The sequence below is a fragment of the Pseudocercospora fijiensis genome (assembly GCF_000340215.1).
Source record: "Pseudocercospora fijiensis CIRAD86 unplaced genomic scaffold MYCFIscaffold_1, whole genome shotgun sequence".
NCBI classification, from domain to species: Eukaryota; Fungi; Ascomycota; class Dothideomycetes; order Mycosphaerellales; family Mycosphaerellaceae; genus Pseudocercospora; species Pseudocercospora fijiensis.
The window spans coordinates 6,511,921-6,526,261 of NW_006921532.1; the positions used below are offsets into that span (position 1 = coordinate 6,511,921).

General features: G+C 51.2%; 6 protein-coding genes across 6 annotated transcripts; 4 read left to right on the plus strand and 2 right to left on the minus strand.

The window, feature by feature from the left end:
* Positions 1-130: 130 nt before the first annotated feature.
* MYCFIDRAFT_149259 (uncharacterized protein) lies at positions 131-3,119 on the plus strand. The gene is made up of 4 exons (XM_007923409.1): positions 131-339; positions 391-1,699; positions 1,829-2,599; positions 2,656-3,119. The coding sequence occupies exons 1-4, from the start codon at positions 206-208 to the stop codon at positions 2,968-2,970; spliced, it is 2,529 nt and encodes an 842-aa protein (XP_007921600.1). The 5' UTR covers positions 131-205; the 3' UTR covers positions 2,971-3,119.
* Positions 3,120-4,037: 918 nt separating this feature from the next.
* On the minus strand, positions 4,038-5,601 carry MYCFIDRAFT_80018 (uncharacterized protein; the record flags this gene model as incomplete). The annotated part of the gene is made up of 3 exons (XM_007922341.1): positions 4,038-4,539; positions 4,802-5,345; positions 5,397-5,601. 3 exons carry the CDS (start codon positions 5,599-5,601, stop codon positions 4,038-4,040), a joined length of 1,251 nt encoding a protein of 416 aa, XP_007920532.1.
* A 2,427-nt stretch (positions 5,602-8,028) lies between these two features.
* Positions 8,029-8,867, plus strand: MYCFIDRAFT_80019 (uncharacterized protein; the record flags this gene model as incomplete). The annotated part of the gene is made up of 2 exons (XM_007922342.1): positions 8,029-8,079; positions 8,169-8,867. 2 exons carry the CDS (start codon positions 8,029-8,031, stop codon positions 8,865-8,867), a joined length of 750 nt encoding a protein of 249 aa, XP_007920533.1.
* A 901-nt stretch (positions 8,868-9,768) lies between these two features.
* On the plus strand, positions 9,769-11,109 carry MYCFIDRAFT_80020 (uncharacterized protein; the record flags this gene model as incomplete). The annotated part of the gene is made up of 1 exon (XM_007922343.1): positions 9,769-11,109. One exon carries the CDS (start codon positions 9,769-9,771, stop codon positions 11,107-11,109), a length of 1,341 nt encoding a protein of 446 aa, XP_007920534.1.
* Positions 11,110-11,476: 367 nt separating this feature from the next.
* On the minus strand, positions 11,477-12,496 carry MYCFIDRAFT_170240 (uncharacterized protein; the record flags this gene model as incomplete). Its single annotated transcript, XM_007923410.1, has 10 exons — positions 11,477-11,522; positions 11,577-11,593; positions 11,626-11,748; positions 11,771-11,828; positions 11,866-11,960; positions 12,004-12,045; positions 12,078-12,197; positions 12,226-12,246; positions 12,308-12,375; positions 12,421-12,496. The coding sequence occupies 10 exons, from the start codon at positions 12,494-12,496 to the stop codon at positions 11,477-11,479; spliced, it is 666 nt and encodes a 221-aa protein (XP_007921601.1).
* A 453-nt stretch (positions 12,497-12,949) lies between these two features.
* On the plus strand, positions 12,950-14,149 carry MYCFIDRAFT_35447 (glycoside hydrolase family 43 protein; the record flags this gene model as incomplete). The annotated part of the gene is made up of 2 exons (XM_007921758.1): positions 12,950-13,219; positions 13,412-14,149. The coding sequence occupies 2 exons, from the start codon at positions 12,950-12,952 to the stop codon at positions 14,147-14,149; spliced, it is 1,008 nt and encodes a 335-aa protein (XP_007919949.1).
* Between the last annotated feature and the right edge of the window lie 192 nt (positions 14,150-14,341).

Here is a 14,341-nt window from a genome sequence, read left to right on the forward strand (position 1 = left end):
TCCTTTCTGCCTTACGCGCAGCTCGGCGCTTCAGCCGCCGATGGCATCGCGCTCCTCGCTGCTAAATGCTAGAAGTACCTCGTACCAAGTCCAACCCAGATTCGAGTTTACCATCCACGCCCAGCATGTTCAAATACTGTCTCCAAATGATCGCGATATAGGATATTGAACATACTGACCGGCCACCGCAAATCTGGACGACGCAATGGCATCGCCGCCGCCGGTCGAGGACCAGGCGCGGCTGCTGGAGGATGCCTTGGCCGTCGTTCGCCAGCAGACGATTATGATGCGCCGCTGCTTGGAGACTCCCGGCAAGCTCATGGACGCATTGAAGTGCAGGTGAGGGCAATATATAGCATGTGTCGGGCATACTCGCTGACTTTATGCCAGCTCTACACTTGTATCAGAGCTACGCACGTCCAGCTTAGGCCCCAAGCAATACTATGAGCTGTACATGTCCGTCTTCGATGCGCTGCGACATCTCTCCGTATACCTTCGCGACTCTCATCCAACGAATCATCTCGCCGACTTGTACGAATTGGTGCAATATGCTGGAAATATTGTTCCTAGGCTGTACCTCATGATCACAGTGGGCACGGTCTATATGGGTATTGAGGACGCGCCAGTGAAGGAGATCATGAAAGACATGATGGAGATGAGTCGCGGTGTACAACATCCGGTCAGAGGCCTGTTCTTGCGATACTATTTGAGCGGCCAAGCGCGAGATCACTTGCCCCAAGGCAGCGGCGATGGACCAGAAGGAAACCTACAGGACAGCATCAGCTTTGTTTTGACCAATTTCGTAGAGATGAACAAGCTTTGGGTGCGATTACAGCATCAAGGACATTCGCGTGAGCGAGAGCAGAGGACGAAGGAACGACAAGAGCTACAATTGCTGGTGGGCAGTAATCTTGTGCGCTTGAGCCAGCTCGTCGATCTGGAAGCCTATACGAGTGGGATATTGCAGCCGCTGCTGGAACAAGTCGTGCAATGTCGAGACGTTCTGGCACAGGAATATTTGCTGGAAGTCATCACTCAGGTCTTTCCGGATGAATTCCACCTCCACACCCTGGACCAGCTTCTTGCAGCAACAGCTCGGCTGAACCCGCATGTCAATGTCAAGGCGATTGTGATTGGACTCATGGATCGCCTGTCGGCATATGCGCAGCGAGAGTCGAAAGAGCAGACCCCGGAGGAACGCAAGAAGGTCGAGGATGAATCTGTGCTGGCGTTATTCGAGAAGCTCAGGATCTCTAAAGACCAGGCTGCAGAGCAAGCGGCTGCCAAGCCTACCGAGAATGGCGAAGCTGCGCATGAACACTCAACAGCAAGTCCCACAAGTCCGACAGAATCATCGAAGACCGATTCACCGCCCGAAAGTACTGCCAAGGCAGAGGACTCTGAGCCCCAGACGAATGGTGGAGAGAAGCACAAGGGTATCCCAGCCAATGTCAAGCTGTTCGAGATCTTCTATGAGCAAGTCGTCCATCTAGTCGGCATGCAGAGGCTACCGATACAGGATATTACCGCGCTACTGGTTTCACTCGTGAATATGGCACTCAACATCTATCCGGAGAGATTAGACTACGTCGACCAAGTGCTACACTACGGCGCAAAAGAGGTTTCGCGGTTTACAAACTCTGCCGATTTGCATTCGCAAGCATCGCAATCTGCCCTACTGGGTTTGCTCCATGCGCCAGTAAAGGCTTACTTCTCGCTTTTTACAGCTCTGGCTCTGCCAAACTTCATCCCTCTATTTCAGCTGCAGCCGTACCCGACAAGGCGAGCTGTAGCAGGAGAAGTAGCTCGCAGTCTACTCCGCAATGAGACCAAGATCACCACCGAGGCCAATCTTGATGGAGTTCTCTCCATACTTTCAGTGCTCATCAAAGAAGGCATGCAGTCTCCTTCAGGCTACCCAGGTGGGCCAGTGAGAAGGAATGCGGTCGAAACTGAAGAGACAGTCGAGGAGCAAGGCTGGCTTGCACGGATAGTACACCTCATCAAGGGCGAAGACAACGTTAGGCAATTCAAGCTTCTCCAGAAGACACAAACAGCATTTCAAGAAGGTAACGAGCGGACGAAGTACACCACACCCGCCATCATCACACAAGCTCTCAAACTGGCCCGAAGCTTCAAGCGAAGAGAGCATCTATCAAACGACGATTATGCTGTGCAATCATCGGCGCTTTACAAATTCACCCATACCACCCTATCATCACTTTACACTCGCGTTTCGGCACCTGGAGTGCCCGATCTCGTGCTACGGCTTTTCGTATCTTGTGGCCAAGTCGCCAGCCAGTGCGAGAACGAGGATGTCGCGTACGAGTTCTTTGCACAAGCTTTCACAATATACGAAGAGTCGATCTCGGATTCCAGATCACAATTCCAGGCCATCTGCATCATCGCAGGTGCGCTCTGCAGTTGCTCGGAAAGGTTCAGTCGGGAGAACTACGACACTCTCATCACGAAAGCAGCGCTTCATGGTAGCAAACTGCTCAAGAAGCCTGATCAGTGCCGTGCTGTGTATTTGGCAAGTCACCTTTGGTGGGCCGTGGAAAGCGCAGAGACGGAGCAGAAGCCTGAAGGCGGCAAAGAGGTAAGCATAGCCAAGGATCATGCGTATGACGATTCGTACCTAACATTGCAATCCAGGCATACCGTGATGGCAAGCGCGTGCTGGAATGCTTACAACGTGCTCTTCGTGTCGCTGACGCCTGCATGGACACGGCCGTCTCCGTCGAGCTTTTCGTCGAGATCTTGAACCGATACGTCTACTACTTCGACCAAGAGAACGACGCTGTCACAACTAAATACTTGAACGGCTTGATCGAGCTTATACACTCCAACCTGAACACGAGTGAGAATGCGAGTGGCCTGGAAAGTCCGAGAAAACACTTCCAGCGGACGCTGGATTACATCTCGAGTAGAGAATACGAGGGCGTAGAGACGAGACCGAAGACCAATTGATGGATGATGCAGGAATGCAAGACAGCAGGGACTCTTTTTGTGCGACAGTCATACCATTTTGTCTACTAGCGTAGCATTCTACCTCCTCAGGCGTTTCCTGTATATAGATAGGTCTCTTGAGAGAATGGGACTGAGTCGTGTGTTAGCAGCCTTCGGGCTTTGTGTCTCAGTATTATGAAGCCTCGTGGCATCGAAAGGGTATTGCTTCAAAATGGAAGCCTTACAGCCTGTCACGTAGGAAGGTGGCACTCAGGTCTTCGAAATCTATAGGCACGTGCACCTTGCTTTCGCTATCCAGTGTGTAAAGTCCCTTGCGGCAATCGGTGACCTCGTGGAGCATTTCAGCCTTATGGAGGTCCTGCTAACACAAGTGTTGCCTGAAACTTCAGCTCTTAGTAGGAGCAAGGGGACCATATTCGTGCTAGCGCATCCTCCAGCAATATAAAATGCCTTCCAAGGTTCTTTGATGACTTGAGCCAGGACTTTCAAACATGCCATCAATCATTCGCGATTTCCATCAGCTAAATCTTACCAATTGAAATATCAGGCTCTGAAAGTCGAAATATTTCCCCTCCAACCTCACTCATCACGAGGAATCCACCACTCAAACATAACGACAATGTCATCAACCCAACAAGCAGAATTCCACTCTCCAACCTGGCACTACGAGCAACAGACTCCTGTCTGTCGTAGATGGGAAATACATCGATCGCAACACAGGCGAGACGAAGACTGTCTCAGCCAATCAATCAGAATTCCTTGGCCCACCAGCCGTCGATGTTGTGATCAGAAGTCAGCATGAAGACACAACGCAATGTGTGTTTCGAGCGTCGCGAGCAGTACCGATGGAAGCACTCGTAGGTCATATCATGAGGATTGTGGGAGAGAAGCAATTGCAGCTTGATTCGGTCATGGCCACGACGTATGCGATTCTCTGTCATGAATTGACGACAGCGGAATTTAGTGCTGTTGCTGTTGAGATGGGATTGAAGGCTTGATGTGAGAGAAGTTGATTAGAGGTTGGGTGACTAGATGTTGCGCAAGTCATTATATCACCGTGGTACTACTCAGGACCAATCCCCGTCCAATTCAACAGCCTTACCCTCCTTCTGCCTCCTCTCAATTTCATCGATCGTCCACGGTCTAGGCGTGAGGCTAGGCGGAATATTAGTGTTCTTGAACACCGGCCCGCCAGGCACAAGACTCGCAGCTGCTTTGGCATAGTTGCCATTCGCATATCCTTCAACATCTAATCCCCATATCCATCTCGATAGCTTAGGTTGAACTTTGCTAGGATCTTTTCCGACTTTTTCGAAATCTGTTTTCTGGAATCGTAATGTGTTTGCGAAGCCTAGAAGCTGACAGCAAGAGACACGATCCGAGCGGAGAAGGTTGTGGACCTTGACTGCTGTTGTGACCTGATCTTTGCCTGCATGTGCGAGACATGCTGCGATTGTGATCGCGTCTTCGATGGCCTGCGTAGCGCCATTGCCAGATGTTGGGAGGAATGAATGTGCGGCATCGCCGAGTTGCAGGACACGAGCGGCTGGAGAGAACCATCTTGGGGGTCTGGATTGCGAGGATTGAGTGGCCATGCGATCAGTTTGCCAGGAGGTACGGCTTCCATTAGTCTCTTCATCGCCGGACCCCAGCCTGGTAGGCGTCCAATGATCGAAAGCACGTCTTCCGATGACACGACACTGTTCCAGCTCTCTTTTCGTACTATGCCTTCTGACTCTCTAAATGCCAAGCCAAAGCAAAGTCGACCATTCATGCCGTTATTGTCGACGTAAGCTAGGATGACTGAATGTGTTTCTGGACCCAGACAGACTTGCATGCGTGCATCTTCGCCATTGAGGCCAAAAGCCTCGTCCAGGATGGGTCAGCTTCGATGATGTCTAGGGGTATGGTGCCGCGGAAGACAGTCCGGCCCGTGGGTTGTGCATCTTCCACAACAGTTGGAATGAGATCTCGAGACTTGGAATGGAGGCCATCAGCTGCAACGACGATGTCGGCCTCAAACTTGCTCCCATCCTCGGTGACGACCCCACCAACGCCTCGTTCAGCATCCTCGTAGAAATCTCTTACGTTCATGCCATACTGGACTTTGATGCCGAATCTTTCCAGCTGATGGCAGAGCATAGCGTGAAACAAGGGCCGAGGTGCTGTTGTCATGGGAGGCCTATCGGCATGCTTGTACTGCTCAGCTCCTTTCGCACCTTTGGCGAATGGAAATGTATCGCCAAGCTGCTCACCAGTCCATTTGCAGTATCTCATCCAGAGATTGTGGATAGAGGTCTCATCGTATTCTCGCAGCATACCGGGATAGTTGTCCAGAAGCCTGAGCCCACTTGCGCCAATCGTAAACATGTCGCCTTTTCAACGCATTAGCATTATGGTGTGTGAAACTCATTGGAGCGACTCACCACCAACACTGGCCTTCTTTGATCTCTCGAGAATCTTGACAGAATGTCCTTTGCGAACGCATTCGATAGCGGTAGCAAGGCCACCTACCCCAGCTCCTATGACCAACACGTTGATACCAGTCGATGCAGCGCATCTTACTTCGTCCTGGAACAAGAAGTCTTCTGGCTCGGTCGCAAGTTCATCGTCAAAGTCGCTCTGTGTCATCGCGAGAGTGTGTTCAATATCCTTCAATGGCTGGTGATGAGCTCAGTCTGTATACGGAGCAATCATCGAGCCTTCCGGGAGGATACACAGGTGTCTTCATAATGGAAATCGCGGAGTCTGCTTTCGCCGTTGTTCCAGAGGACTCGACTGTACATTGGAAGCCTGGTGTAGCATAAGCAAGCTGGACGCTCATGTCGAAGTCGGAGCCCAATATGCCGACATAACGTGATGCTGAGCGAACTCAACATGTCTTGTGCACCGAACACGGCCATCGAGCCCTCTTTGAGCAGGCTCCAGACTATAACAAAGCTATCCAAACTGGACTCGATGCAAGAAAACTTCGGTTCGCCTTGCCCGACTGGAGAGGCGATGATCCAAAGGCTATTTCGGTGCTCTGGGAGCATGGGCTGAGCAGCGAATGCAGGAAGTTTGATATGGAAGGAGAGCTAAATCGAGATCATAAAAAAAGAGTCGGCATTTGGCTTGGCAGAGACAACCTCGCCGACTCGCTTAAAGTAGGGCTAAGTGTAGGATCAAGAGCGTAGTAGAGTAGAGCGGTAGACACCTGTATATATACTAGAACTTTTGGATTGGAGCAGCTATAATTAACAATTAGTCTATACCAAACCTAGCGTACTACCTAAAGGAACAAACCGTACCTTCAAAAAGTTCACGTCTAACGTTTTCAAGCTAGCTGCCGCTTACGGGGATTACCCCCGTCTACTATCTCGCTTAGTCGCCCTTATACCTTTAGTTGCAAGAGAAATCCTAGCACTAAATGCTGCCGACGTAGCCTGTTTGCAGGAGCTATAGTAACATTGCAAAGGCCTAACCCTTATAAAGTATCGTTCAAGCCCTGTAGTGCTTGTCCTAATCGAGCGGAGCGACGGAGTAGCGCTTAAGAACAGCTTGCGTAAAAGTGTAGCCTAAGGTTTAGGGCACGTAATTGCGACTCGAATTGTTAGCTAATTACAGCGCGCGCTTAATTTTGCGGGCGCATCTTTGAAATTTAGCCTCCCTGCGCTGCAACTACCTGTATACCAAACTATACGCATACGTTATTAGCACTAATCTGATTTGTTCTTAAGCGCCACTCTAGACTAATAGGCACCTAGAGCAACTCGAGGAGCTTAATAGAGGACCGAGCTGCGTATAGGGGAGTATTCCGATTTATCCGAAGCCTATAACAGCGTACGTGTTTTATACTATGATATAATAATAGATAGCGTTGGCATTGCGTTACATGGCCGAGTGGTACCAACAGTCTGTGCCGACTAGGATATGAAGCAAATCCAACTCAAATGATCAGATCAGAGTCAAATCGGTTCGATACCAAAGAATGAAAGATCTAGCCTCCCTGGTAGACCGACAAGAGCTCCCCCTAGGACCCGTAGAGCTTGTTCGCCAACATCGGCTGATGTTCAAGTGGCCTGCTTGGTGTCAGTAGTATAAGAGTTCTGTCCAAAACTACGACGTGTTGAATCTGCTCAATTTCTGCTAATTGACTATATCAGTCTCACGGGAGAGCTATTATTAAGCGATGCATCTTCTTCAACTATTGACTCTTTGCGGAGGGATAAATCTAGCCGCTGCCGCACAGTGCTCGCTGTATGCTGCGTATCAAGACGAATGTGGTGGAGTCTTCAGTACCCAACCTTATACCTGGAGAGTAAGTCCGCAATGCTACGAGCGCTCGTGGAGGATCCACCCTTCCTGAGTGTTGATTAGTGAGCTAATCGTTGTATAGTGCGTTCCCACCGATGATGACAAGGCTATGAAATATGGACCTCCCAACAATAATTGCAAGTGGCTTTCTTCGCACCCAGCTGATAAATACTATTGTGTACGCATAACGAGCCTCCATCTGATTCTTGGTCTTGCGAGCTGACAGCATCTTGCTCAGTGTTTGTACACATCGAGTAATCATGGTTAGCACGGCGTGGACCTATGTACCGAAGCAATGGCTCTGCCGGGCGCAAATCAGTCAAAACTATGTCCCTTGGAACTGTGATTGTTGCGCATAATGCATCAGAATTCGCCTCCAGCTCTATAATGGAGTCGATAGCATGTGCTTTGCTAAGATGAGGGCTCAGGCGGTAGCGACGTTCGATAGATAAATACGAGTTTCATATGGCTTTCGGGTCTTCCGTTCTTCGACTGGTCTTGTTCGAGCGTCCTGCCTCAGAAAGTCTGTTCACATTATTCGGGCCACAGATTTGAGGTGGAGGGTCTCGCTGTCGGTCCTTGCGCCAACTAGTATTGAGCTCGTTCTGATATGAATTTGGACTTGACTCCTCTTCCCCACTCGTAACCTGGTCATGTGGCGTCAGCTGCAGCCTATGAGTCTGTGACACAACAGCTCTCCTCCTCATATAGCGGTGGACTTCTCATGACCACAAGACTTCATCTTTGTCCAAAATTACCAACATGGCAGGCGATGAAAAAGTATGGGGAATGGTGGCGAAGGGGGAGGACAAGGTATCGCTGAACTCAATTTCCCCAGACCCCAGACCCACATCCTATTTACAGTACTCCGGAGAAGCTTGGCTAATCAGATTTCTCCGAAGACCACCTCACGCCTCCTTTCACTACCGCCAGAAATTCAACTAATCATCTGGGAGTTTACCGTGACTTCGGCAGAGCCACTCTTCATCAATTGCGCCTGCGACAGCTCATATGGCGGTTGGACAGAAGAGTACTACGCCGATCGCGAGCGGTGGGAGAAAGGCGAACGACACCCTCCATGGCAACCAGGCTTGACGCGTACCTGTGCATCGATCCGCGCAGACGCCTTGAAGATGTTTTACAAAAACACCTTCCAAGCGGGCTACTGCTATGAGTGTGACCTAGACATTGTCATTGACTGGCTCAAGACCATCGGCCCTGTTAACCGGGAATGTATCGGCAAATTTGTGTTCTTTGATGCAAATCGCAAGCATGATCGAAATATGCCAAAGGACCTGACCAAAGTATTGAGATCCGATGTAGTGCGTATTATGGGTGGCAGGGTCGAGAGTACGTATGATGGCGAAGGATGTAAGCATGTTGTTAAATTTGGACCGCATGGAGACGAGGATTTGATGGCTTTGAAAGACCTGTTCGAGGAGGAGACTTCTTCGGAGAGCCAGTTGCATGAGGTCCGCTCAATCTCACAATCGCCCGGGAAGCCGTCAAATAGGCCACGAGGCACGGATGAGAAAGATCGTGAGGCCGTCAAAGTCACGGAGATGAGCACCCACCTCGAAGAGCTGAGTCTCCTTTCCTGAGTTAGGACTTGCGGAATCCAGGTGGTATGTATTGCATTCGACTCTCTTCCGATCCAATGTTCGAGGCCTGCATGCGCAGAATCTGGCTTGGTCTTCGATGCCATCTGATTTATTATAGAAAGAAATTCGCATGGCTTCCCAAACGCCGAGTATCATTTCTCATGGTCCACTGATTGCCTAATTGCCATGATATTAGCAAGTAACACAAGCAAACGCGGCGAACTCTCGGCCTACAGATCTCTTCCATCGTGGTCCGGCCTCCTCCTGTCCTATCACTTTGGTGGCTCAAGAGTCGACGACGACGGCGCGGTGATTACGATTTTGGGATTTGGCACGTCTTGCTTGGATATGGGTTGCATCTCGAGATCAGGTTCCGATGCTTGTTTGATGGAGTAACATGCTCGTGTGGTGGGCGAGAGCCTCGCAGTCATCTGCCTGGCGCGTTTTTCCCTTTCTTGGGCCTTTCCCTCCTCGATCTGCGCGTCGAGCTGGAGCTCCTTCTTGCGCAAACGAACAAATAGCAGTCCGATGGCAAGGCACAGTGCCAGAGCGCCAGTCGAGGCGAGAACAACGATGAGGATGGTCTGACTCTTTGCGGAAAGCATAGTGATCGCCTGTGCAGCTCGAGGTCAACAAAAGATGGTGTTACTTGTGCAGACAACAGCAAGACAAGACTGCTTGAAGAGTGTAGGCAGTGGAGAGTGTGTTCGCAGGGCGCGCAGGTCGAGGTCGCGAGTGGAGTCCTCGAGCGCCTTTAAGGTCTGTGCATCATGCAGGCAGCCGCGCTATCTTCTGATAGTGACTAGGGTCTTAAACGCTATAACCTTCACATGCTCTTGGCATCCAAAGCATCACATCAACAACACATTCTTCTTGGTCGCTCGACCCGGGCGCGCATACAATGCCTCCATTAGACGACAAAGAACTCATGCGGCGCGAAGCCTATCTCAAGCAAGCAGAGGCAAAAGCAAGGAATCTGCTTGCCGAGTACGATGTGTTCGTCTCGAGATATCGAGTCTGCGCAGAACAAGTCCTCGAGATCAGGAACCGTCTTAACAACACCAAAAGCTCAGTCGCAACCATCGGAATTAAGATCGACTTGAAAAGAGCAGAGGCTCGACAAGAGCTCGCCATAAATGCCTTGTTGAAGAAGCAAGACGAACAAAATGCCGCCGAGGCCAATAGGTTCAGCGCCAAACTGGATCTTGATGAGTATCGCAAATCAATGAAGCAGTCATCAACACCAAAACCCAAGCAGCAGCTTTCTCCTAGGCCCAAGCAGCAGCATCAGCGAGAGACAAAGGCTGTGAACAAAGAAGCTGATATCCAACAAAGGATTCAAGAGACTCGAAAGCGCGCAGAGGATGAGGTGAGGGCTAGAGCAAAGGAGCGGTCAGACCAGAAAGAAGCGGAGGCCAAACGAGTGTGGGAGCAGCGCAAAAAAGAGCAGGACGACGAGGCGAAGAAGCGATTAAGAGAGCAATTAGCCAATCGAGGGCCTGACTTCGCACGAATGCAAGAGAAGTGGGAGAAGGCCGAGGAAGAGAAGACCCGACAGCGATCCAGGACGCGAGAAGCTCAAAGAGAGGTGGAAGCGGTGCGCATGCAGGCCGAAGAACAGAGCAGATCACGGACTGGAGAGCGATCAACTCACAAGGCACCGGAGGCTTCCTCGCCCTTACGAGAACGGGCAACGAGGCCAGAAGAAAAGATACGATTCCTTTCAGAAGAGCAATACGGCCAGAAAAAGCTGGAGGCGGAGCGCAGACGGAACTTACGCATCCAAGCAGACGAAGAAGCAAAACTCGGCGCAAGAGAGCGAGCAGCTCAGCAACAGGCGGAAGAAGAAGAAGAAGAAACCAAAACCCCACCACCCGTCCCACCCCACCGCGCGAATCCCCAACACGACCCCGAAATCTACAAAGCCTGGCGCCAAGACGCCGAAGAAGCTTTCAAAGACTATACCACCATGGAAGTCTTCCCCACGCCACCATTTCCCGACGTGATCTGCAACAAGCCCGCTTGTATTCTCAGTCGGGCTACGCGAGCCCTCAAGATCTGTTCGTGCGATATTGAGAAGGCGGTGAAGGGGGCTGGGAGACCGATTAAGGAGGAGAGGAAGTGTTGGCATCCGGATAAGTTTTCGATGTGTAGAGAGGAGGTTCGAGAGGAGTTTCAGGCGAAGGCGAAAGAGGTGTTTCAGGTTGTTGTTAGGATGTATGCGGTTGAGAAAGGGGGGTAGGGGGGGGGGGGGGGGGGAAGGAATGGGGAATGAGGAGGGAGGGTTTTGGTGGAGGGAATAATGTGTGCTGTCAGCGTTTCGACCGTACATGTACACCCTGTCGGCAGCGCCTTTTTCATTTCGTCTATTCGGCGTACGGAAAAACTGGATTCGCTGAGAGGATAGCGGGAATGAAAGGGAGGGAGGGAGAATGAAAGGATGGTTGCATACCGCATGCCGCGACCACGAGTCTAGGGAAATATGAGCGAACTCAACCTCGCTCAGCTTCTTCTCTATCCATGTCGGCGACTCGAGGACCTGACTCTGACCAAGCAGTACAAGTCTTGATGCTGAGCACCACCTGAAGAGATCGCGAGCGAAGATATACTTACCAGTAGAGCCAGGTGCAGTCATGGTTGTCCTTCAACGCTTCTCTTACGAAATCATTCATCTGTGCTCGACGTAGGCCTAGAACTCGTATAAAAAACGAAGCATGTGATGTGGACTATAGCTAGGCGATCATCTCGAACACTTGACTCCAACACCAACTTCCTCTCTCGACACATCCATTCGATTGAGTATCCCAATGACGCAACAGGTCATGCTAATGATGGTCATACGGTCAGATGGTGGTATTCTCCCGGACCGATCTTCAAAGCTCTGCTAGCAACCTCTTTTTGACCTGCTGACAGACAGCATCATTCGGGTTCCAGATCGGGACATGCAGTTGTGCGTGATCTCTACAGCATGCATAGCACCGGACCGAGGGCGTTAGACCGAGTTTTCCCAGCCTTCTCCAAAGCATTCTGTATTCTCGTCTTACCATCTCGGACTCCAAGGCATAATCTCGCACCGAGCAATTCCGCAACGTTCTAATCAGACCATAACTTCCAGTCTCGCGAGAAATTCGTACACAGGATCCTTCTCCTCTCCGCAAGATCGATAGCTACCGGTGTACTCCAGGATAGAAATTAGTTATGAAGCAAGACGAAGACGAAAGAGGAGTCGGAGTCGGGCACATGCGGGGGAGATGGACAAGGGACGAGGCACGACCCGAAAGATGCCGGAAAAGTATCTCCACTTTCCACTTTCCAGTTCCAAGTAGTCTTCTGACCTCTCGAACAGGCAGGGAATCACGCGAGCAGAAGTCATGCCATCCTCATAGACAAGGGCGGTGGGAAGCGACAAGACCCGTAGTATACGGTAGTATGGTGTTCACGAAATTCCGAGGCGGCGCGGAGGCGGCGACGAGGCTACCGTACTGTATGTATGTAGAAGAGGTTACAGCTTAAGCTTGACCATTCAGATGGGAAATTCCAGGGCATGCATCACCGTCGCGAGCGATCCCAGTCCCATGTTTCACCCATGATCCCTCTTCACCGAACAGTTGGCCAGGCTTGCCATTCATAATTTCATAATCATAACGGAGGAGAGGAGCCGGCAATGGGCATGGCATGGGCTGTTGCTGAGATAACGGCAATGCACTGATCGCCGTGAAAGACGTACTGTATGCGCCAAACACTACTGCAGCCTTCACTTCATGTGGGTAATGCTCGCGTCAAACCTATACTGTCGATCTCCGGCGGCTTTTACTTCACGACAAGATATTGGCGTCCGTCACAACAGATGCGGCATCGTGGCACATGCCATTGGCGCCGCGAAGCTCATTATTTTAGTTCGCTGGCCGCCCCTTCTTCTCCTCCCCAACGACTCCTCATCCTCGAGCGGTTCCGAAAAAGTCAGTGTCTGGTAGTCCGCTCAACACCACTACTGCGGAGTCTCTTCGACAACATCCACGCACATCCGACCGACACATCTGTTCAGCATGGCGCCGATAGCGAAGCTGTTGATACCGCTCGCGATGGTCGCCGCCACCTTGGTCTCCGCCTCGCCGCTTCATCTCGCCAAGCGTCAATACCCAGCCGTCGGTGCATGCTCGGGCAAGTGCCAGGGCGACGTCCACGATCCCGCAGTCATCTACCGCGAAGACACCAAAACATACTACCGCTTCGTCACCAACAACAAGATATCAATCGCCACAGCACCTAGTATCGCCGGACCTTGGACCGACAGAGGCGCTGCGCTGCCCGCCGGCTCCATCATCAACCTGCCAGGGAGAGACGATCTCTGGGTGAGTAACACCTTTTTTTAAAGTTGTATGACCTCATCTCTTCAGAGTTTCAAGGGTTTCGCGACAGAACCGTGTTTATTCATCAGAATGGCTGGACCCTTGTCAGCGCCTAGATCCGAAGTCGAGGGTCCCAGGATAGATTGCAGCCCAGCATATCCTTGTTACTTGAAGCAAGCTGACAGACGTCCTCAGGCACCGGATATCGCTCACATCGGTGACCAGTACCTGCTTTTCTACGCTGTCTCCCAAGTCGGATCTCAGAACTCGGACATTGGTGTTGCCACTTCCAAGACTATGGACCCTGGTTCGTGGACCGATCATGGCAGCATCGGCATTCCCGCAGACAGGAGATGGAACAAGATTGATGGCAACTTGTTTGGTTTCGATCCGAAGAATCTCGTTTTGAACTACGGCTCTTTCTGGACCGACATCTGGCAAGTGCCTATGTCGGCTGATGGCCTCAGGACGATTGGTGCACCTGTCCACGTCGCAATGACCAACGAGCCTCGACCCAATGGCATGACGCCTGGTGACATGGAGGGCGCTTATGCATTCAAGTGGGGCAGCTTCACATATCTCTTCTTCTCCGGAGGAAATTGCTGCAACCAGGCCTGGGATCCAAACGGACAGCTAGCTCCCAAAGGCGAGGAGTATCACGTGAAAGTATGTCGCTCGACACAGCAGAGTGGCGGCTTTGTTGATCAGGAAGGTCGGAGCTGCTTGACCGACAACGGAGGAACGATGGTGCTGGCCTCGCATGACAACGTGTACGCTCCCGGTGGGCAAGGCGTCATGTACGACCCCAACCTGAAGAGTGTGGTAATGTACTACCACTACGTACAGCCAAGCCAGGGTTATGCATATGACAGATTCTTCTTTGGTTGGAGCAAGCTGGACTTCTCCAGTGGGTGGCCTGTTGTGGTTGGATAGAACCTTGAAGCATGGGCATTATTGGAAACACGGGACGCATTGATGGATGATACCCGCGCTGTTACCTGTCAGCGCTGCATTGGGAAGGACGCACATACCTAGTAATAGCGAAAAGTCCTTGGAAAATTGACGCCCAAAACTGCATGCATTGCTGCAAAGTCTGTTGAATGCTCCACTCATCTCATTGCTTCA

Coding starts and splice junctions, on each gene's coding strand:
- MYCFIDRAFT_149259 (XM_007923409.1), top strand. CDS start 206: ATGGCATCGCCGCCGCCGGTCGAGGACCAGGCGCGGCTGCTGGAGGAT. Junction 1,700..1,828: donor TGGGTTTGCTCCATGCGCCA/GTAAAGGCTTAC, acceptor CTCCGCAATGAG/ACCAAGATCACCACCGAGGC. Junction 2,600..2,655: donor AGCCTGAAGGCGGCAAAGAG/GTAAGCATAGCC, acceptor ATTGCAATCCAG/GCATACCGTGATGGCAAGCG.